Source organism: Lactuca serriola, chromosome 8 (assembly GCF_051521515.1).
Source record: "Lactuca serriola cultivar US96UC23 chromosome 8, Lser_US96UC23_V15, whole genome shotgun sequence".
NCBI lineage: Eukaryota > Viridiplantae > Streptophyta > Magnoliopsida > Asterales > Asteraceae > Lactuca > Lactuca serriola.
Window position 1 is genome coordinate 214,214,411 of NC_136415.1, and position 23,856 is coordinate 214,238,266.

The 23,856-nt window shown below is 34.9% G+C and overlaps 1 protein-coding gene and 1 long non-coding RNA gene across 2 annotated transcripts; one reads left to right on the forward strand and one right to left on the reverse strand.

Annotated features, from left to right (window-relative positions):
* The first annotated feature begins 7,888 nt into the window (after nt 1–7,888).
* Nucleotides 7,889–9,632, forward strand: LOC145068208 (peroxidase 27-like). Its single transcript, XM_079015181.1, has 4 exons — nt 7,889–8,150; nt 8,237–8,425; nt 8,562–8,724; nt 8,997–9,632. The coding sequence occupies exons 1-4, from the start codon at nt 7,932–7,934 to the stop codon at nt 9,401–9,403; spliced, it is 978 nt and encodes a 325-aa protein (XP_078871307.1). The 5' UTR covers nt 7,889–7,931; the 3' UTR covers nt 9,404–9,632.
* Nucleotides 9,633–13,580: 3,948 nt separating this feature from the next.
* Nucleotides 13,581–19,378, reverse strand: LOC145066098 (uncharacterized). The gene is made up of 5 exons (XR_013688627.1): nt 19,225–19,378; nt 18,832–18,987; nt 18,534–18,600; nt 18,338–18,405; nt 13,581–13,797 (listed from the first exon to the last, which is right to left on the reverse strand). It is a non-coding gene; the product is annotated as an uncharacterized LOC145066098 (long non-coding RNA).
* Between the last annotated feature and the right edge of the window lie 4,478 nt (nt 19,379–23,856).

Sequence of the window (23,856 nt, forward strand, 5' to 3'; positions counted from 1 at the left end):
TCTATCTTTCTTTTTCTCTCTCTCTCTCTCTCTCTCTCTCTCTATATATATATATATATATATATATATATATATATATATATAATTGATGAATGGAAAAAAGTACCAATAAATCATGAAAGATAATTAAAAATAATAACACTTACTCGATGTATTGCCTGACTTCTTGACAACTATTCAATATAAACCATTTTGTATTACGTTTTTCCCTCATATCAAGATGTTTGATTTGTGTTGCTCTGGCTGGTTGACACATGGACTCAAACATCCAAAACTTTGTTTTTTCAATGACAACGTCCTCGTTTATTTCAGGGCGATTGAATTTGGTATGCACATCTCGAATGTACATCGAAGGTTATTATCCGAATGTATTGGTTTGGCTCTAATGGGGCCATGATTGAGTGTGAGCGCCATCTAGTGAGATTCTGAACCTCAAGTAGGGGAGAATTGGTTAATCCTTGTGATGGAGCTTCACATTGTGTGGCTCTGTGTTCACCCACATGAGCCAGGAGATATATTCAACAGGGTTGTTCGGGGTATTTGGCTTATGTGGCGCACAGTCAGGTGTAGGGAATGACGATGTTGAGTGAGGTGCCTATTGTTCGGGATTTTCCCGATGTGTTTCCTGATGAGTTACCAGGAGTGCCTCCTAAGAGCCAAGTCATGTTCCGGATTGATCTAGTCGTTGGTGCGACCCTAATATCTAAGAAACCGTATCACTTGGCACCACCAGAGATGCAAGAGATGTCTACACAGCTTCAGGAGCTGCTAGATAACAGTTTTATTTGACCAATCAGTTCTCCATGGGGAGCACCAATCCTGTCTGTGAAAAATAAGTATGGTTCCCACAGGATATGCATTGACTACTAGGAGTGGAATAAGCTAACAGTGAAGAACCGTACCCACTCCCGAGGATTGACATTTTATTTGACCATATCCAGGGTGCATCTTGGTTTTCCATGATTGATTTGTGATCGGGGCACCTTCGGATGAGGGTCAAGGATGATGATGTGCATAATACAGGTTTTAGGACTCGCTATGGTCGTTACGAGTTCGCGGTGACGCCTTTCACGCTCACCAATGCACCAGCAATGTTCATGGATTTCATGAACCTGATTTGTAGGCCGATGCTGGATCAGTCAGTGATAATACTTATAGATTATATCATGGTCTACTCCAAGACCAAGGAGCAACACGAGAACAACTTACGAGAGGTGTTAGAGACCCTAAGGAGGGAGAGACTATATGTCAAATTCTACAAATGTGAGTTATGGTTGTGCGAGGCGCAGTTCTTGGGTCACATCGTCAATCAGAAGAGAATATTTGTTAACCTGGCCAAGATCGAGGCAATGATGCAATGGGAGGTTTCGAGGACCCCATCTAAGATTCGGAGTTTTCTAGGTCTTGTGGGGTATTATTAGATATATATACATGATTTCTCAAAAATTAAAAAAAAAAACAATTGATTTTTTTAATCAGAATCTCCATCATATACTTCAATGTCTTCTTCATCAGTATCATCATCAGAATCATCAACATCATAATCAGTCTCTTCCTCGGAAACGTTATCGATTATACCTGTTGGCAGAGGTACTTCAGTCTCGTCCTCATCGTCATAATCAACATTGTTTTGAGCTACATCAACATTGTTTTAAAAGTATTGTGAGAAGTTGATAAAAGTCTAGCAACAGATGAAGAGTTGTTTTGAACTATGTCAACATTTTTGGCCTCCACATTGTCGACATCTTGGACAGAGTCACTATAAACATTTTGGACATGAGAATTGTTGGATGGTAGATCCCAAATACTTTAATGATTAACATGCTCGACAACACAACGAGGGTTGTTGTTTTGGTTTCTTCGATGATTTATACGCTTGTCGATATAGAACACTTGTTTGGCTTGCGAAGCATATATGAGCTGATAATCTGGGTACACTTCTTTTTCTGTGTTGATACAGATGAACTTATCATCAGGAATATCTCCCTTATCGAACCACTTGCACCTAAATATTATAGATCAATAATCATATGGATATTGCACCTCCATAATCTCTTCTAACTGGCCATAATATTTATCTCCATTCTCACCAACCGCTAGAACCCAAGAGTTTTGTGTTTTGCGTTGTGCATCATGACTAAGCACCATAAACCTAACACCGTTGACTCTGTACGTGGTGTAATTATAAACATCCATTTGTGAACCCATTGAAAGGGTTGACAACTCTTTGTGGAATTCTAGAGAGTTTTCTTTTTCCATCTGAAAAACCTATTAAACATATGTTGAGGTGTTATGTGTTCTTGATTCGTTATATCGATCAAACGTATTTGTTTGTTAATTATTATTACCTTTTCAAGAAACTAGTTGGGAAATTCGGTCTTTTCATCACTTTCAGGATGTTCAGATTTGAATTTTCTATATTGATGATAAAAACATATACCAAATGAACTTTTTTCTCTATCTTTCTTTTTCTCTCTCTCTCTCTCTCTATATATATATATATATATATATATATATAATTGATGAATGGAAAAAAGTACCAATAAATCATGAAAGATAATTAAAAATAATAACACTTACTCGATGTATTGCCTGACTTCTTGACAACTATTCAATATAAACCATTTTGTATTACGTTTTTCCCTCATATCAAGATGTTTGATTTGTGTTGCTCTGGCTGGTTGACACATGGACTCAAACATCCAAAACTTTGGTTTTTCAATGACAACGTCCTCGTTTCTTTCAGGGCGATTGAATTTGGTATGCACATCTCGAATGTACATCGAATAAAATGACAAAGCTTCTTCAGCAACATAACCTTCAACTATACAACCTTCCGGCCTTGCCTTATTTCTGACATAGTTTTTTTAGTTTTTTCATATACCTTTCGAACGGATACATGCATCTCATACATATCGGGCCTTCGAAAACCGCTTCATTAGGTAATTGCAAAACTAAATGAATCATAATGTTGAAAAACGTTGGTGGATAAATCAACTCTAACTTGCACAAGATTCTAATAATGTCTTCTTTTGCATTCCTCATATCCCTCATCTTTAGTGTTTTGTAGAAAATTTGCTTGAAAAACGTACAAAGATCTACAATTGGTGTAGAAGTTTCTTTGTCCAATAACGCTCTAACTCCAATCGGTATCAAACATTGCATAAGAATGTCATAGTCATGAGATTCAACCCAATAATGTTACTGTCATTATCTACCACTTTCTTACTGATGTTAGATCCAAACCCATCAGGAAATTTAACATCTCTTATAAATTGACAAAAGATTTTGCTGTTTAGTGAACTTATTAGCCTTTTTTTGAAAGCATTGATTATGCTGGATATTCAAATTTCTCAAGTCCTCTCGTGCATTTGGTGTCTTTGCTCTTATCATTCATTATAGAAGTACCCAAAAGAGTATCACCCACATTTTTCTCTACATGTATCACATCTATGTTGGGCGTCAGCTGCAGACAAGGTTTTAAAAAACGTTCGACATTAGCTAGTCGGTGGACTAAGGTCAAGGGATTAACCGGCTAGGCGGAGATTTATCGGGGGATTAATCGGGGACCATTAATTGCTAATTTTTGAATTTTAAAAAATCAAATATGACTAATATCATATCAAAGTTCATCAATACCACTAATATGATAACAAAATAGGTTAATGTGATTAATACAACACTAATCATGCCTCAAAATGTTATAATTTCATCGTTGTATAATGTTTCACTCATTATGTATGCAGGGATTAATCTCTAAGCGCCCCCTAATCGGTCGAGTAGCGCCTAGGGATTAATCGGAGATTAATCGGGACCTAGTCAGGATTTTTACAACAGTGGCTGCAAAGAAGACCAATACTCGAGCTCAAAAAATATGCTACGTTTCGACCAGTTCAACTCGAATCCTTGCCGATCCAAATTTTCCTTGAAATTATTAGGATGTTTACCCGGTTTACGAAGTAGTAGACGACCTATTTGCTCTTTTATGTCTTCATCAATAAAGTGTCTCGGAGCGGATCCTGTCTTGGGTTACCCATTAAATTTTAAACTCATCCTTAATGGATCATCAACATCTGAAAAATAATGGAAAGAAAACGTACAACCAGGATATAACTTGGTTTCTAATGCCTCTAACAATTGTTCAAAATCATCATCGACACCGCTAACCCCTGTATTCGAGGTTTCTTCATCGAGGTTGGTATCATTTTCTCTCGACTCCCACATAACATCATTAGTAACATCAGCCATCTCGTTAGTTGGCGATACAACATCTACAACTGGAGGAATTAAAGGTTCACCATGATATATCCACATTTTGTATGACCGAATGAAACCATATATATGAACATGACGTTTCATTGCTTTCAGATCCATGAAGTAACGATTATCACATTTCTCACATAGACATCTGGTTTCACTTTTATAATCTAGGTGTAACATGGATCTCTTGACAAAAGTGTCAAGTCCTAGATAGAACTCGGGAGATTGACGATGTGGATTAGTAGTCCAGCTTTTATCAATAGACATGATGCAACCGAAACATAGTTTAATGTTTAAGTTTTACTCTACGGGAAACAAAAATCAACTAAAGTATTCATAAAGGTGATGATTCAAAAAATATCCCGAACACGGGAACACATGAACAAATAATCAGAATTGGATAGAGTATTTACAAACGTAAGCTTCTAAACCCACTTTTTGAATACCTTATCTCATATGTAAACGTGTATTACATGATTGTATGTTTAAGGAAAATTCGGCAGTGTTTACCCTTAGCTCCCATGCACATATATATATATATATATATATATATATATATATATATATATATATATATATATATATATATATATATATATATATATACCCGACGAGCAAAGAGAAAATGACAACCAAATCTTTCTTAAACCAACAATCATGTAATACATGATAACATCCTAAATGAGATTAAGTATTCAAAAAGCAGTCCCAAAATGGGGATAGCCCGAAATTAATTCCTAAATCAATTTCAGGCGGGTATTTCTAGGCTCTTGATGATTATCAAGAAGAAACTTAAACTAAAGTACGATGTTATGATAGAAAATAAATAAAAGTATAATATTATAATTAACAATTAATTTAGTATTTTCTTAAACTAAAGTATCCTAATTTTGTTAATTATAACAGCATACTTTTGTTTATTTTCTATTATAACACCGTACTTTTAATATAATACTACATAATATTATAGTTTACAATTAATTTAGTATGTTCTTTTTAATGATTTTTGTTAATTATAACATCATAATTTGATTTTACAATTAATTTAATATTTTTTATTGATTTTTTTAAAATTAGTTTAACTTTATTTTATAATTAATTTAAAATTACTAAAAGTATGTTGCTATTAATAACCTAATCAAGCTAAAGTTGTAATGACCAACATTAAGTCACAAACAAAATTAGGCACTATGATTTTAAATTTATCTTTATTTGATTTTATAATTAATTTAATATTTTCTTTTTTGTTATTAGTTTTTTTAACATTAATATAATTTGATTTTATAATTAATTTGATTTTATTTTAATATAAATGTTAACTTTATTTAATAATTAATTTAATTTGATTTTATAATTAATTTAATTTGATATTAAAGTTAACTTAATTGGATTTTCTAATTAATTTAATATTTTTTTTATTAGTTTAATTTTTTAAATTAACTTAGACAAAACTGCACAAATGGTCCTTGTGGTATGTTGAAAATTATCACTTTGATCCAAAAATGTTTAGATTAGCACCAAAGGTCCAAAGTTTTTCTTTTGTTGCAAGTTTGGTCCATTTTATAATTGGAAGTATATGAAATAACCTTTTTGCCCTCTTTATTTGGTTTTCCTTTTTTTTTTTTATTAATTTTGAATTTTATGATTAATAATTAAATAAAAATGAAAACAAATATAATCCTACCCCACCCATACTCCCTCCCCCAACTCCCTTTCTCTCTAATGCCGGAAAAATATGAGCCCCACCCTCGGTTTTTCCGGCACCAACTTCTCTCACACTAACAAGACTCACCTAGCTTCACCTTCCTTCCCCTAAAAACTGATGACTGCGTATTCAGATACACCAAAAACCAACCAACCCAACTTCCCTCGTCTCCAATCGCCGCCCTTCTCTCCATCTCTCTCAAAAAGCCGCCTTTCTCTCCATCACCTTCGTCTTTCTCCTTATCCGGTGAGCCACCAGTGATTTAGATTTTCACCAGGTCATTTAAGATCGACACCTATCTCATCTGGATTAGAGTTTTCGAAACCCTAGTTAAGAATGAAGACGAACGTCGATTTTTAGCGACGTCACCGAGTTACAGCCGTTGCCATGGATTGCTATTATGTGGCCATTAGCGGCAACGCCTTTAACGGCGACGCAAGGCATTAGCGGCGACATGTAACGTGTCAATTACATGTCGCCGCTAATGCCCCCATTTCTTGTAGTGTTTAGGTATTTTGTTTGTAATTTCAAACAAAATTCTAACGTACGGTTAATCTTTAAAAAAATTGAATAAAATTCCATTTGTATCTAACAGTTTTTTGATAGAATTTCTACTGATTTCCAACACAAATGTTTCTGTTGGAATGCCGGAAATTTGTCGCTACATATAGGGCTTCCTTTTTGTGGGAATTTTGCCAGTTTGGTTTAAATTTTCCGACAAAAGCTTTCCACTGGAAATGTCTTTGCAAGGGCATGCATGTATAGCATATATATGTATAGTTCTGATAGACTTCACAAACGTAGTGATTGACATTCCATTAGGGAAAAGGGGCAGAGATACAAGAACACGCATGTAGAAATGATTGTTCATCGTTTAAATTATACTTATTATTTAAGTTTTTTTTTTCGTAGTATATTCATATGCCAGACCAAATTGTTAAATACACCCAAGTAGGAATCCTTCGTGCTTCCAACGTGACTGCATATATTATCTTTTATTTGTTTTTCACTTTTATTCGTAAGAATTGGTCAAATAGACAAGGATTCTCCTTAGATGTACCTAAACCAACATAAAATGTCAACACACCAATTTCTTTTCTCATACATTATTTGTTCACTTTCCTTCTTAAGAAATATGACAGTGTAACTTTTGTAATTGGAATCTATACTTCTGTTCAAGTGGTCTCCAAGGGTCTATCTATTAGCTGGGGACACCTTTCCAATAACTTGTGGCACCACTAGGCCACAGGTCCTTTGGTTTGTTGTAAAGATTATTATATAAACGAGCATAATTTAATAAATAAAGATTGCCCATGGAACATAGATTGATAATTATATAATTTCTCCCATAATTCGTTTTCTAATTACTGGTGCCCAAGTGAGAGTAACCCTCAACCTATTCTTTGAGGACACATTTCCATTAACTTCTGGCACCGATAGGCTCAGTTTCTTTGGTTTGTTATAAAGATTATTACATAAACCAGTGTGATTTCATAAATGAAAAATTGCCCATACAAAACATAGAACGATAATTTGATAATCTGTTTCTGAATTCGTTTTCTGTTTACTTGGAAAGCACTTCTAAGACACGGAGTGCTTGCCAAATTCTTTATTTGTTTTATATTGCCAACATTCATAAAGAGTTAGGATTTTTTATATACTTACCGAGTTTGAAAAGCTTACAGATTGTTGCAAACATACAATACACATTCACCGTTTAAAAGTCCACACCCTGATTGATTGGAATATAGTTGGTACATGGAGCTACGGTTGACAATGAAAAACAAGATATAGTATGAACCTAAAAGGTAATTAAAAAAAAAAGTTTTGGTTTTAAATAAACTCTAAAACAGCTCATCCATAGACGCATTCACAGGTGACTTCGTTATCATCAAAGCTATAAATTAAAGACTCTACAACTTCCTAATCATCTCTCCTTCTGTGCATGTGTCTGTAAGCAATATATATGGCAATCCAAAAGCACATTGCACTTCTTCTACAATTTTTGCTTGTTGCTCTTGTTTTTGACGTTGCCAATGGCTATCCGCTAAAGTTAGGGTTCTACCAAAAGACGTGTCCCAGAGCTGAAGCTATTGTAAAAAGGACAACAGCAAACTACATTTATCGTGCTCCTTCTCTTGCTGCTGCTTTGCTCCGAATGCAGTTTCATGATTGCTTTGTGAGGGTATGTGAAACAACAACGTGCATTGCTTATCTATTTTGATTAATTGTAATTTAAGATAGAAAATGATATATATGACGTTTCTACAGGGATGTGATGGTTCAGTGTTGATAAACTCTACAAGAAAAAACCAGGCGGAGAAAGACGGAATTCCAAATCTTTCACTCAGAGGATTTCAAGTTATTGATGCTGCAAAAACTGCTGTAGAAGCCGCATGTCCTGGTGTTGTCTCTTGTGCAGATATCCTATCTTTGGTAGCTCGAGATGCAATCCACCAGGTATTTAATTAATTGTCACAATAAATACATGCATGAAAATAAATCTATATATTTTTCTTTTTCTTATATATATATAATTAAGTGAGATCTGAGGTTCACTCCTTGACCTTGGTATAATTTTTTGTTTTTAATTCAGATTAAGGGCCCATATTGGCCAGTGCCATTAGGGAGAAGAGATGGAAGAGTATCAATAGCATCTGAGAGTTTTACACTACCTGCTCCTTTTGCCAACATTACTCAACTCAAAGCACAATTTCTCTCCAAGGGTTTGAACGTTAAAGATCTGGCTGTTCTTTCAGGTATTTGATCAGTACATCTATTTTTTTTTAACTACTGTATACAAAACAGATTTTCCTTTTAAATAATTCCCAATACCATGCATTTTCTTTTCGTTTTACTCTTTGTAATACGTAAGCAAAAAAGACAAAAAATGCAACTTTTCTATGGTAGAAAAGAAAGCAAGGTTTTCGGGCTTTAGAAACTAAAAGTTTTAACTTTTTCTGAACTTATACCCCTATAATGACTTTTTGTTAACAGCCAATATAACATTTGAAGTTGTATTTTTTTAAAGGAGGACACACCGTGGGGATTTCACACTGCTCTACCATTGCGACCAGGTTGTACAATTTTACAGGCAAAGGTGACACTGATCCATCCCTAGACCCGAGGTATGTACCTCAATTGAAAAGAATATGCTTTCCAACCGACAAAACCACACTCCTTGCAATGGATCCAGGGAGTTCAAAATCATTCGATGAGGACTACTACAGTGTTGTCTTGAAAAGGAGAGGCTTGTTTCAGTCCGATGCTGCACTTCTAAATGACAAAACAACAAGCGCTTATGTCAAGCTTCAAGCTAAGTCTCATGGCTACACATTCTTTAAAGATTTCCAAGCATCAATGGTGAAAATGGGACAAATTGGAGTTCTTACCGGCAAGGCCGGTGAAATCAGAAGACATTGTGCTCTAATAAACTAAATGAGTTGAAGTAATTATGTTTTTCCCTCAAAACTAACTAAATTGAAGAGTGATTTGATTTGAATAAGAGAGACAAAGGTAAGATATCTTTATCACTTTCACAATATTCCTTATTTTGGATCCAATTTATTGTTGCATGAACTTTGGTGCTATGTAAATTTCGTCTATCTTAGACCTAAAATGTATTCTTTTTGTAAAAGGGTGATTTTGTTATTGTTATCATGGAGTATATGATTGATTGTACTAACACTACGCCGATTACACTACTACAAAAATGATATACGGTCAAACTTTTGCAAAAACCGCTCGATCACATTTTTGACTAGAACTGTATCGAAAGGTTCTTGCAAAAACCTTGTCATTGTTTTAGACATTTTAAGTTTAATTTCCTGACCATTAATAGTATAGTTGAAACATTTAAACACACTTAAACATAACAAATGTGACAATTATTAACAACACTCGAACAATGTGGTTAAATGTCACAATCTGCCATGGGTTTGTTAGATATATGGAAAAAATTTGTGATGCTTTTTATAAGAGACGATAGACTAATATATAGATATATAAATCAAATGTTTATGTGTCTGTTTCATGAAGAATATATTGACATTAGAAAGTAATGTATCTAAACGGTATTATATGGCCATATGGTAGCTAAGAGGAATAAAAAAGTAACTATAATTATTTTATAATCATGTTTCATTTCTTATGTGCGTCTAAAAATGAATACTTGTCATGATAAATGTGACATCCCCGATTTCACGGCAAGAAAAGACTGATTTGTTTATGTTTTATTTGAAAATCAGAGTATACATTTTAAAGAATGATATTGTGGAATTTGTTCCACAAAAACATGATAAATAGTTTACCAAAGCATTTATGAAGAAATGCATTTTAAAAGTTTGAGAAGTCATCGTCAATACATAAACATAAGAATAAACAGACCTTACATTCACTTATACAACTGATCTACATCTCATTTAATCTCTCAATGTAATGTAGCTTCGTATTGACATTTGTGATACAAATAAATTGAGTGGGTCAGATTGGGAAACTTGGTGACTATATAGGGATTTCAATCACTACTAGAAAAAAAAGTTTTCCTTGATAGACAATGTCTGTCATAAATGCCTATACATGACAGACAAATGTCTGTCATTGAAAGTCATGTCATAAAGGAAAATGAAAGACACTTGGTCTGTCATGAAATTTACGACAGACTTTTATGACCAACAATTAAGACATACATACACGACATGTGTTTTCGACATACATTTACGACTGACTTTGTATGTCATAATTCGCAACATTTTTGTAATTATGACAGACATTTATGACTTCAAATTACGACATATGTTTTGTACAATATGATTTTTGACATATTTTTACGACATACTTTGTATGTCATGATTATATATATATATATATATATATATATATATATATATATATATATATATATATATATATATATATATATTTCTACCAACTCTAATACACATTGATGTGGACTATTCAGATCCGCCACAAAGGATCATAGCTTTATTCATCATGATTTACTGATGCTTCCAGTAAATATGTTTGTGTTTATAAAATTAAGCATAATTTTAACACTTTGAAAACTTCTCAGAGAGTAGTAGAAAAAATAAGAAGAATCTGTTAGGCAGAAAGATAAAACTTTCTTCAATCTAAAAGGAAAGTAGAGTACTTTCGTATCGTGTTTTGTGATCATCTTAATGATTGTGGAACTATATCACAATTGATCCTTAAAGAGCATCTTAGTGTAATTGTATGATTAAGAAGAGGAATAAGATATTATTGAAATAGTTCTATCAAGGGATGACTCATACTTCGTTTCCAATCAAGTTATATCATGAAAGCAATTGGTTGGTTGACATTTTCTGTTGGCCGGTTTGGGTACATATAATTATGGAGAATCTTGGTCCATTTGACCAATTCTGATGAATAATAGTGAAAACCAAATAAGAGATAATCTAGTAGTCACTTGGAGGCACGAAGGCTTCCACTTGGGTGTATTTAACAACTTCACCTTCATACGAATATACAAAAAAAAAACAATCTAAAAAAATGAATATAATTTAAATGATTAACAATCATTTGACTGATTAGTTCTAGTACCTATATCCTTTTGCCCTAATATAAGGTCATTCATTGTGTTTATCACGTCTATCGACAATCGTAATCTCTCTTCTCTCTTGAATTGCTTCTCCCTCTCTCTTCTCATCTCTCCTTCTCTATAACAAGGTTCCTACAACTAGTGTATGACATAGAACCACACTTTGTGTGGTATACATCTATGTGGCTCCTATGTGGCAAAGTAGGGAGTGTGGTTTTTGTGGCACTACTCCCTACATCCTTAGACCCAGAATCTTGAAGTCAATTACCAAGCGGATGCTGTAAAAAAAAGAACCTAATCTAGCATGCACCAATTAATGATGCATAAAAAAAAAGGAAATTAAGTAATCGAACTAAGGGTGGTAATTGATGACACGACACGAAACGAAATTAAGAGGAAACTGAAATTTGAATTCGTGTTCATGTCATGTCAAGTTTAAAAAAACATGAAATCGTGTCTTGTTGATGTTCAAAATTCGACCCAAAATTGTCACGATTTATTATTTGTTTGTCGTGTTTTTTATGTCTATCGTATTATGGATGATTAAATATTATTTAAATATACTAACTGTTATATTATATTATCTTGTGTCGTGTTGTGTTTCTCATTTTTTAAGTTGTTCGTTTTTGTGTTAGTTAAAAAAAACACGGCATCGTGTCGTGTCATGTTCGTGTTACATAAAATATTATTGCGTTGTGTCGTGTTAGACAAAAACACGACACAATGACTCTATTTTGCACCATAAATCTAACATTTATAAATGATTTTTTTAAAAGAAAATAATTTCTATTCTGTTTTTGAAAAATAACCAGTTTTTTAAGAATGTTTCATTCATGTTCATATTCCAGAGTTCTTCTTTCATGTTTTTGCACAACAGTAATGAAACATATGTATAAAAGTGTCAGACATAGTTTTAAAAGAATGTAAATGGATTTAACACTATTTATATGTGGATAGCATGCCCTACAACAAAAACATATGCCTTAAAAATAATGACATCTTTCTGTAAAATTTGAAGATGTTACGAAAGACATAATTGTATCATATTTTGAATAAATTTACAACATATAAAATGTATATCATGTTTTAGTGTCATATATCAAAATTAAAAAAATGTACGATGCTTTATATATATATTTCGTATGTCAATCTTAAAAGAAAAAAAATTGGGTCGTATTTAATTTTCATCGTTTACGGACTCAAGAGTGCTTCCCGTCATCGAAAAGCATGACAACCATTGCTCCATGGCTTCGTCCTCTTCTCTTAATCGCTTCCTCCGCTAGCTCATCCTCTTCTTTCCCTTGCTTCCTCCACTAAAGCCATAACAAAAACGGCCAACACGACAATCAATATGCCATCTCAGCCACCACATTATTTTTATTTTTTCTTTTATTTTAGAAAACTTGTTTTCCAGATAAGTTATACTCTAAGTTGTTTAACTAGTTACAATTAAGAAGGCACAAAAGCTTGTAGTTTTTTAGATGGAATTTCAGTAGTGAGCAATAAAGATATATAAAGGATTCAAGAAATATTTACCTCAAATTTAAAGTTATCCTATACAACAACAAGAATCAAGTTTGTGACAAAGTAAACATCAAGAAGCACATAAAGAACAAAAAATATAGTACACCGTCTTAATGATCTGGAAAGAAGAGGGAACCACATTACTGAAATATCATAAACTTGGTTGCATTTGGACAATAGTTTGTAAAAATATTGAATATATAATATTATATTTATTAACTTACTTGTTTGTAGGAATCCAAATGTATGGATTATTGGATGTGGTAAATAAAACAAACATTTGATACATTGTAACAGGGTAAGACACAAAGATTATAGTTCCATGTTGGGTGTCTTCAAAGATGACATAATTTATACAAAATGAAAACAAAAGAAACAAAAGCGATAAAGCAATAATAAATAACAAGCCTAGTAAAATTCAGCATGAACGAAACTAGAGCAGTAGTGATGAACTCATGATAATGTAATAAAATACATACCAACACATTGAGATATGGAAATCAAGATCAAAAATTGAATAACAAAAAGTTTATTATCATTTCAAGAAAGTGAAATGTAACAATCGTAAATTTCTTGAAAATTTTAAACTTTTTAAACAACCACAAAACCATCATTTATTACAACTTGTTTTCAAAATAAGTTCCACATCAGAGAAATCCCAAAATTGTAAAATCAAAATATGAGGAGGTGCATGATCACGCTTTCGCTTTCCCATGATCCACCGAGGTACCTGAAACATAATCCAAACTTTAAGTCCAAAGCTTAGTGAATTTCTCCCAAAATATCAATACATAAAAAACAGCACAATTATGATAACAACATACTTTGGGCATAATCAACCATCTAGTTGGAATACCCTAGGCCCCTCAATCATCGGGTTGGAATGCCAACATATTATGGATCAAATCATCCTCGGGGTGGTATACCCTAGGCCCTCAACCATCGGGTTGGAATGCCAACATACTATGGGTTCAATCATCATCGGGATGGAATACCCTAGGACCTCAACCATCGGGTTGGAATGCCTCGGCCTGTTGGCTTACGCACACAACAGTGAAGCCTCACCTCACAAGTAGTACACAATTGATAAGGTGTGACTCTGAATCTTACCCCCTGAATCAATGCCTACAACCATCATGAACAAGCCCATCAAAATCCCGAAATACCCAAAATGCCCTCAAAAGTCCAACTTGGTCAACCATGGTCAACGTCAAAGTCAACGGTCTAGGTCAACAGTCCATGTTGACCCAACTCGTCAAGTATACCTATGAAATTGTCGAGTTTCTACAGTACTCAGAAAGCCGGGAAAACCCTAGCCAACTTGCCGATTTGACTGGAAAACTCACCGGGTTTTCCGCAGCTAAACACATTCAGATGATTCTTCGATTCCAGGGACTCTAAGGGTCAGATCTGAACTCCAAATGTGTCTAAAGGATAAAGTTTCCAACTTTATCCATTGGGGTTACTCCAAATGCTCAAAAACCCCTCCATAAGGCTTGAAAGCTCAAAGGCTTAACCATTAAGCACAAAATCCTTGAGATCTGGAATCCAACTTTTTCAAACGAGATTCTAACCTTAAAATCGTCCCAAAGGTTGGTGCTTTATAGACATGCATGTCTTGAACCCAAAATGGGTCAATAAGGGAAAATATGACCTAAACTCCATGAATGGCATCAAGGATTGGCTAAAGACTAGATCTAACCCACTATAAGGTGACTTCGGCCTGGAGATTCATGAAGTTGCAAAATTTATGAAGCCCATCCATTGCAACATCGAATAATAAGGAGAAAAAGGGACAAAACTCATGATCTAGCTACATAGATAGATAAAAATCGGATCTTCAACACTTACAATTATCCAAAATAGTGTCGAACTGAAGATGAGAGCTTAGATTGCTAGATCCTTGCTTCCTTCTTGCAACTTCTTCTCCTTTTGCCCCAAAAGAACCACACTAAAACAAAAAATGAGAGGGAAGGGGAATTAGGGTTTACTAGGGCTGCAAAAAGGGTTTGGAGGCTGATAAAGGATCAACCTTAGGACTTAAGGAGATTAAATAGGGTGCAAAACCCTAAAATTTAGGGTTTCTCATCCAGCCGCCAACTCGTCGAGTTTTCCTCACCAACTCGTCGATTTGGTCCAAAAAGATGTGCGGCTTAAAAGCCTTTCAAAACGTCGAGTCGAGGCTATCAACTCGCTGAGTACGAAGAGAAACTTGCCTTTTAAAAGAAAAAATATCATACCAGGAAATCGGGATGTTACAACTCTCCCCCACTTGGACTAGGCTTTGTCCTCGAAGCCTATTGCGGTGAACAAATCCGGATAATGCTCCCGCATCTCAGCCTCCGGTTCCTAGGTCCACTCAGATCCCCGTTGATGTTGCCAATGTACCTTTACCAAAGGTACCTCCTTGCTATGTAGAACCTTTGCCTTCTTTTCAAGAATAGCTACCAACCTCTCAACATAGTTAAGGCGCTCATCAACCTGAATATCATCCAATGATACCACTACATCCTCGTTCAATACGCACTTCTGCAACTACTAAACATGGAAAGTGCTATGAATCTGACTGAGCTCCTCCAGAAGTTCCAGTCTAGAAGAAACCTTACCAACCTTGGGAATAACCTTGGAGCGACCTAATAAACCGGGGACCTAACTTCCCCCTCTTCCTAAAGCGAATCAAACCTTTGGAAGGTGAGACCTTCAGGAAAACCATGTCACCGACCTGAAACTCCAACTCAAATCGGCGTCGATCGGCATAGCTCTTCTACCGCCTCTGAGCTGTCTATAATCTCTGCTTGATATGCTGGATCATCTCTGTAGTCTGAAGTACCACTTCAGTCCGCCCCATGACCCTGTAACCAACCTCCCCCCAACAGACTGGGGTACGACATCTCCGCCAATACAAAAGCTCAGAAGGCGGAGCACCATTGCTAGAATGGAAACTGTTATTGTAGGAGAACTCTGCAAGAGGTAGGTAGGAGTACTAACTCCCACCAAAATCAATAGCACAAGCACGCAACATATCCTCTAGAGTCTGAATGGTCTGCTCACTCTGTCCGTCGGTTTGCGAATGATAAGTTGTATTGAAGTGTAGCCTCATGCTCAGTTCCTCATGGAACTTCTGCCAAAATCGGGAGGTGAACCGAACATCACGGTCTGAAACAATAGTGTCCGGAACCCCATGGCGAGCAATGATCTTGCGAATATATACATCAACCAACTTCCTGGCCAACGATCTCTCTTGAATTGCCAGAAAGTGGGCACTCTTGGTCAATCGGTCCACCAAAATCAATAACACAAGCCATTTGTCGTCTTCGGTAAGTTGGTGATGAATTCCATCGAAATCTACCCCCATTTCCACATGGGAACCTCCAAAGGCTGCAGGTTGCCATGCGGCGTCGATGTACTATACTTACATATGATTCCAATTTCCAAAATTATGTATATGTTGTTTTTTTTAATATACTTAATATAGTGTACAAATATTATATTTGTTTTTTATTAAATGATATATTTCGCCCTTTTTATTAATTATAAAAACATAACTTAAATCGATTAATTTTCAACATATGTGTTCGTTTTTTTTAGGAGTCAAATGTCGGTTTTTTTTTGTTTCATTTTTTTCACAAAATCAATATATTATACTTTGATTATTTTGTTTTCACCATGTTCTATGTCATATCAATGTACCAAAAACCGTGTGCATCGTTAGACCCCTTTATTATACATAATACATAATACGAAAACTCTATTTGTTTTTTCTTGAAATACTGTTAACCATCATTTATAATATATATCATTTACTAAATATGATACATACATACTTATTGGTTTGTATTTATTTGTATGTGTGTATTGAACATTTATAAATAATAATAATAATAATAAGTAATGGATTCTAAAGATGTATATGTTTGTACGTATATTTATATTATGTATAACCTGGTGAAAACGAATTAATCAAAATATAATGATGTTGTGAAAAAAATGATATGAGAAAAACGATTTTTGACCTTTGAAAAATAAAAAATACAAAAACGGTCGTAGGTAATCCATACGTAAATACCTATGGATAATATTTATCCATAGGTATATACCTATATATTACGTATGGATTACCTACAAACATTTTTGTATTTTCCATTTTTTCAAGAGTTAAATGTCGTTTTCATTCGTGTCATTGTTTTCACAATATCATTATATTTTGCTTACTTTTTTTCCACCAAGTTATATATCATATAAATGTGCATAAAACTATGTACACCGTTAGAGCCCTTTATTATACATAATACATAATACAAAAACTATATATGTTTGTTCTTGAAATAAAATTAGCAATCATTTAACATATATATGATATACTAAATATAATAAGGTGTGTATTTATTTGTATGTGTGTATTGAACATTTATAAATAATAATAATAATAATAATAATAATAATATTAATATTAATAATAATATTAATATTAATATTAATATTAATAATAAAGTTCTAAATGCGTAATCAAAGTATAATGATGTTATGAAAAAAAATTAAACGAAAAAACGATATCTAACCCACGAAAAATAGAAAATACAAAAACGGTCATAAGTAATCTGTAGGCAAACACTTGTAGATTACTTACGGATAATATTTATCTGTAGTTAATCCGTCGGCATTTACCTAGAGATTACCTATGGGCATTTTTGTATTTTTTATTTTTGAAGAGTCAAATGACTTTTTTTTTCGTTTCATTTTTTCACAATATCATTATACTTTGTTTTCACCAAGTTCAAAGTCATATCAATATACATAAAACCGTGTGCACCGTTAGACCCCTTTATTATACATAATACATAATAAAAAAACCCTATTTGTTTGTTCTTGAAATACAATTAACCATCATTTAACATATATATGATATACTAAATATAATACATACATACATATTGGTGTGTATTTATTTGTATGTGTGTATTGAACATTTTTAAACAATAATAATAATAATAATAATAATAATAACTAGAAAAGATTCCCCCGCATTGCGGGGGTTGGAATAGAAAGTAAATAAAATGGATGTTATATAAAATCTATGCATGTTAGCACATATTAGCAATGTAATTTGAAAAAGCAACCCAAATAAATAGAAATTCCAAAGTACGATCTTGTAATAGCAATAAGAAGTAGTGAAAAAATGATGGTGTAATCAATTAGAAATCCTACTTTTACTATGTTAAACGAAAACAACCAAAAATATGGGGCTACAGTGGGTTTTAGTAACCATTTACCTTATGACTGGCCTACCACTGGCATCCATCCACATCAGCAATCATGTTTTCTTTATACTCACCTATTACTATTATCGAAATCAAAATATAAGTACAATGTTATTATGGGTAACAAACTGTAAGTAAATTGCCATTATGTGTAAAATATCCTAGTATATCGCCATTATAGGTTAAAAATCTGATAAGAATTGTTTACCATGGAGGAGAGATTTGAATTGGAAGTAGATCATCTAAGCTCTGATTCCAGCTGTTCGATTGCACCCCTGAAAACCAAGAATAAAAGCTTTAGTTTAATCCCAATATATGAATCCTTGAGACTTTTTAGGCAATAAAACAATTTTTTAAAAATATGCAGATTGGAAGAAGAGGTGTCCTCATATCTCCATATGAACATAGATTTTGAGTGGAGTAGACTAAATTAGGAAAAGTAATATTATAACATATATGTCATAGGAGGCCTGAATTAAGTACTTGACCAAGCAAGTAAAACCTACTTCGATAACAGCCAATTCTCTCAATGGCATGACCTTGGAAACCACATTTTTAAGCCATTTATTTTGCAAAAGTTGCTCAATAGGGTCGGATTTGAAAATCCCTGGAGATATCGAGTTTACCCTTATTTTGAGTCTTCCCAATTCCATCACCATTACCTGTATGTATCAAGTAAGTAATTATTAATATCTAGGAACATGAGACATGACTTAATCTATTAAGCTATATTGCATATGAGTTCTTATATAGTTGTAGTTGGAACAGAGACGAAAAACATTACAAAGACCTTAAATGAATAACAAAATAGAGAAAATCAATTCAAGAATGACATGAGTATAAGAATTTTTATAAATATCAACCATTGTTTCTTAGTCTACCAACTGTTCATTATCTACCCCTTTTTTTGATGAACAGGATGGCTACAAGTCATGCTTTTGGTGTTTCTACAGGATCTGGAGGCCATCTATTAGCTACTGTTGGAGGTCATCTTGTTGAAAGTAACCTCGGTATCAAATATGAACATATATAAAGAATCATATTATGGATTATATATATATATATATATATATATATATATATATATATATATTAAAGTCATACCTTTGAGTCAAATCATTTAACTTTATTATTTCTGGAAGAAACATCTACATCAAGAAAGAAAAATAACATCAAAGTGAAAATAGATATGAGAGAATTTACAGTCGAATTTTGCAATTTCAAGAAAACCCAGATGGAATTGAACATGTACTCCTCTTAATCCCTTCTTTTTTTTCCACTAACTAAAGTAACTCCTACCCTCTTTATATTCACTTCTAAAGGAGTTTACTCAACCGAGATTATTTAAAAGTATTCTCTCAAATTTTTCTTTCACCACCTTTTCTCTCCTAATTTGATTTGTGTTTGACTTCCAAGCCCTTTAAACCTCTTGATGATGATGCAAGGGAAGATGAAAGAGATAGAACAATTACCTTAGCATTCAATCATATGGCTTCAAAATCCATCAAAGCATATGAGTACTGTTGATGAAGAGCCTAAATTAGAATAAGATGTAATAGATTTTCCACAGAGATTACGACTCTACCATAAGGGAGAGATTATAAATGGAGAAAGTTATTGAGGCTACTGTTAATGACTGCTTCCATTGCACCTTTCCCGGTCTTCTTCTCGATCAAATGCTAAAGAAATTTAAATACATTGATATGTTGGTATAATTCAGAAACTAAAGGCTATCTTATGTCATGTTTGTTTCCTAGTTTGAGGTTTGAATATTTCTAGGCCATGTAGGCCACATTTTAAGTTCTTCCAGTGGTAGCCAAGAAGTGGGAGGTTGTCCACATTTTTAGGTAGCTTGCATTTCCTTTGTTTAAAGTACTTTTGCAGTTTCCTCTTTTTAGCAGTTAATGAAATAGACAAAAAGCTTGCTGCATCTTCTCTCTCTGTGAAAATACATAGGAGTGCAGTGTGTGTTTTTGGCTTGATCTTGGTAGTTTGCTTTCATTTGGTATCAGAGCTAAACTTGGTGTATGACCGAGTATCAACCACGCACACAGAATATGAGTGATAGAAACGCTGAAAAAGACGGACCCATCACCCTTCACTACCCCATGCTTTCGAGAAGCAATTATACAGCGTGGGCAATCAAAATGCGTGTATTTATGCAGGTTCAAGGTGTCTGGGATGCAGTCGAACCTCGTACCTCGAACACAGTTGTCGAGACAAAGAAGGATAAGATGGCAATGGCGGCCATTTATCAAGGTATACCGGAAGATCTATTGTTGTCATTGGCGGAGAAACAAATGGCCAAGGAAGTGTGGGAAGCGCTCAAGACCATGTTCATGGGGGCGGACAGGGTTAAGACTGCGAGAGTCCAAACGTTGAAGGCGGAGTTCGAAATCTTGAGTATGAAGGACACAGAGACTATCGATGAATTCACTGTGAAAGTGAATAATGTTGTCAGTAACATACATGCATTGGGTGACAAAATCGAAGAAGATTATGTAGTGAAAAAACTACTCCGTGCGGTACCGTCGAAATTTGTTCAAATAGCATCAACTATTGAACAATTTGCTGATTTGGAGAAGATGACAGTTGAAGAGGTCGTAGGGAGATTGAAGGCTCATGAAGAGCGAATCCGGGGTCACAATGAGAACACAGAAACAGCAGATGGAAAGCTTTTGTTAACTCACCAAGAGTGGGTTGATAAAGAAAAGAAAAAGAGAAATGAAAATAAGAAACCACCTCAGCGAGATAACCGGTCAAATGGCAACTTTCGTGGTCGAGGAAGAGGCTGGGGGAGAGGTGGTACCTAGTCCAGTCGCGGAGGGCGACGTGGTGGCAATTTTCATCAGAATCGTGAAGGAGGTCGCGGATCATAAAGTAACACGGAGAGGGGAAGAATACAGTGTTATAACTGTCAAGATTTTGGGCATTATGCTGCTCAATGTCGGAATCCTCGTCGAGAACGGAATCAAGAAGCCAACCTCAACCAAGTAATCAATAATGATGATGAACCTGCTTTGTTGCTATCTGCGTTCAATACCAATGAAGTTATTGAGGAAGTATTTTTGAATGAGGAGAGAGTCACTCCAAGTTGAGGTCTGATAGGGAAAAGACAAACAAATCCAAAGTGTGGTATTTGGATAATGGGGCTAGTAATCACATGACAGGGGAAAAAGAATAAGTTTTGTGAAATTGATTATAAAGTAAAAGGTTATGTCAGATTTGGAGATGGCTCAAGAGTCCGTATAGAAGGAAAAGGGGCGATTTTATTCCAGTGTAAAAATGGCGAACAAAGATTGCTCCGGGAAGTCTATTATATTCTAAGCTTATGCAGTAATATTATAAGCTTAGGTCAGTTGGCTGAAGGAGGTGATAAGATAGTCCTTCTTAGAGATTTCTTGTGGGTTCATGATCACTCCGGGAGGTTGTTAATGAAGGTCAAAAGATCGCCTAATCGGTTGTACAAAATTATCTTGAACGAGGTTGAGGGAAAGTGTCTGTTGGGTGAACAGTGTGAAGAAAATTGGTTGTGGCATGCTCGTCTAGGTCACGTGAATTTTGCCTCCATTAAACAGATGGCAGAAAAGAAAGTTGTTCTGGGGTTGCCACTTGTACGAGTTCCGTCGAATCCTTGTGAGGGCTGTCTGATCGGGAAGCAAGTAAGAAATCCACAACCAACTCAGACAAATTTTAGAGTAACAAAAAGACTCGAGTTGGTCCATGGTGATTTGTGTGGACCAATAACGCCTGTTACACCATCAGGTAAACAATATTTTCTACTTCTTGTGGATGATTACACTCGAGTTATGTGGATTTATCTTTTGAACACTAAAGATGAAACGTATGCCACTTTCAAAAGATTTCGGACTCTGGTAGAAAACGAAACAGGAGATAAGATGAAGGTTTTTTCAGAACTGACAGAGGAGGTGAATTTTTGTCAAAAGAATTCGAAAATTATTGCGATGAAACCGGCCTCAAGCGTCATTACACAGCACCCTACACCCCACAACAAAACGGGGTTGTAGAGAGGAGGAATAGAACTGTAGTGGAGATGATCAGGATGATTTTGAAATTCAAAGTTGTCCCAAAAAAGTTGTGGGGAGAAGCAGCAAGACACGCGGTATATGTACTCAACCGAGTGTCTATGAAAGCCTTAAACGACATCACGCCATACGAGTGTTGGTTTGGAAGAAAACCTAATATCGAACACTTGAGGGTGTTTGGTTGTTTAGCTCACACGAAGATTGTGAAAGGTCATCTTAGAAAGCTGGAAGATAGAAGCAAAGCTTGTGTTTATCTTGGAACAGAACTTGGAACTAAAGCTTATAGGCTACTCAATCCCAACACCGGTAAAATAATTGTGAGTAAGGATGTATGTTTTGATGAAGATAAAGGGTGGATATGGCAAAGTTCAGAAAAGTTTAAAAGTAATCTAGGAAGTCGGCTAATAATTGAAGGATATAGTGATGGTCAATATGAGGAGGCACATGGAGACGTGCCCTATGAGCAAATGGGCTTCAAGTATGGGGATACACCATCAGAAAATTTGAGCCCAAGTGAGCAGGCCCAAATCGGAATTCAATCTAGCCCAAATGAACAAACCCAGTTCGTTGATGAAGATAGTCCAAGTGAACAATCCCCTGGTACTCCAAGAAACAGTTCACATACAACCTCATCGAACCCTAATACACCTCAAAGCTCAATTGGATCCAACACAACTACTTCAGAGTCAACGGGTGGTGGTGCGCCAAAAAGATATTGTCGATTGTCAGACATCTACAGAGAAGAAGAAGAGTTGTTACTCACATTCGATCAAGAAGAACCAACCACTTTTGGAGAAGCAAAGAGAGATGTTGAGTGGGTGAAAGCCATGAAATCAGAATTAAGTTCCATCGAAAGGAATAGAACATGGGATTTGGTGAATCTACCAAAGGGAAGGAAAGCAATTGGCCTCAAATGGGTCTTCAAGTTAAAGCGAGACCCAAATGGTAACATCTTAAAGCACAAGGCTCGATTAGTGGCAAAGGGCTATGTTCAGAAACAGGGTATTGATTTTTACGAAGTATTCGCTCCAGTTGCTCGTATCGAAACAGTGAGAGTTCTACTGGCTCTCACAGGTAAGAATGGATGGTGAGTGCATCACTTATACGTGAAGTCGGCTTTCTTGCACGGGAAATTGGAGGAAGAGGTGTATGTATCACAATCGGAGGGATTTGTAAACAAAGCTAAAATTCAAATGGTATACAAGTTATCGAAAGCGTTGTATGGTCTACGCCAAGCTCCCCGGGCTTGGAATGCTCGCCTAGACAAGTACCTCAAACAGATCAAATTCACTCGATGTGTTCATGAATACGCTGTATATACCAAGAAGTCACGAGATAATATATTGATAGTCGGGGTTTACGTTGATGACCTCATTGTCACCAGAGGAAGTCAAAGAGAAGTAAACAACTTTAAACAATAGATGAATCAGGAGTTTGAGATGAGCGACTTGGGGATGTTGTCGTACTATTTGGGTATTGAGGTAG

Bases quoted from the DNA above. Each gene is read 5' to 3' on its own strand.
- LOC145068208 (XM_079015181.1), top strand. From the start codon at position 7,932: ATGGCAATCCAAAAGCACATTGCACTTCTTCTACAATTTTTGCTTGTT. The intron at 8,151-8,236 runs GTATGTGAAACA...ACGTTTCTACAG, and splicing joins TTCATGATTGCTTTGTGAGG to GGATGTGATGGTTCAGTGTT. The intron at 8,426-8,561 runs GTATTTAATTAA...TTTTTAATTCAG, and splicing joins CTCGAGATGCAATCCACCAG to ATTAAGGGCCCATATTGGCC.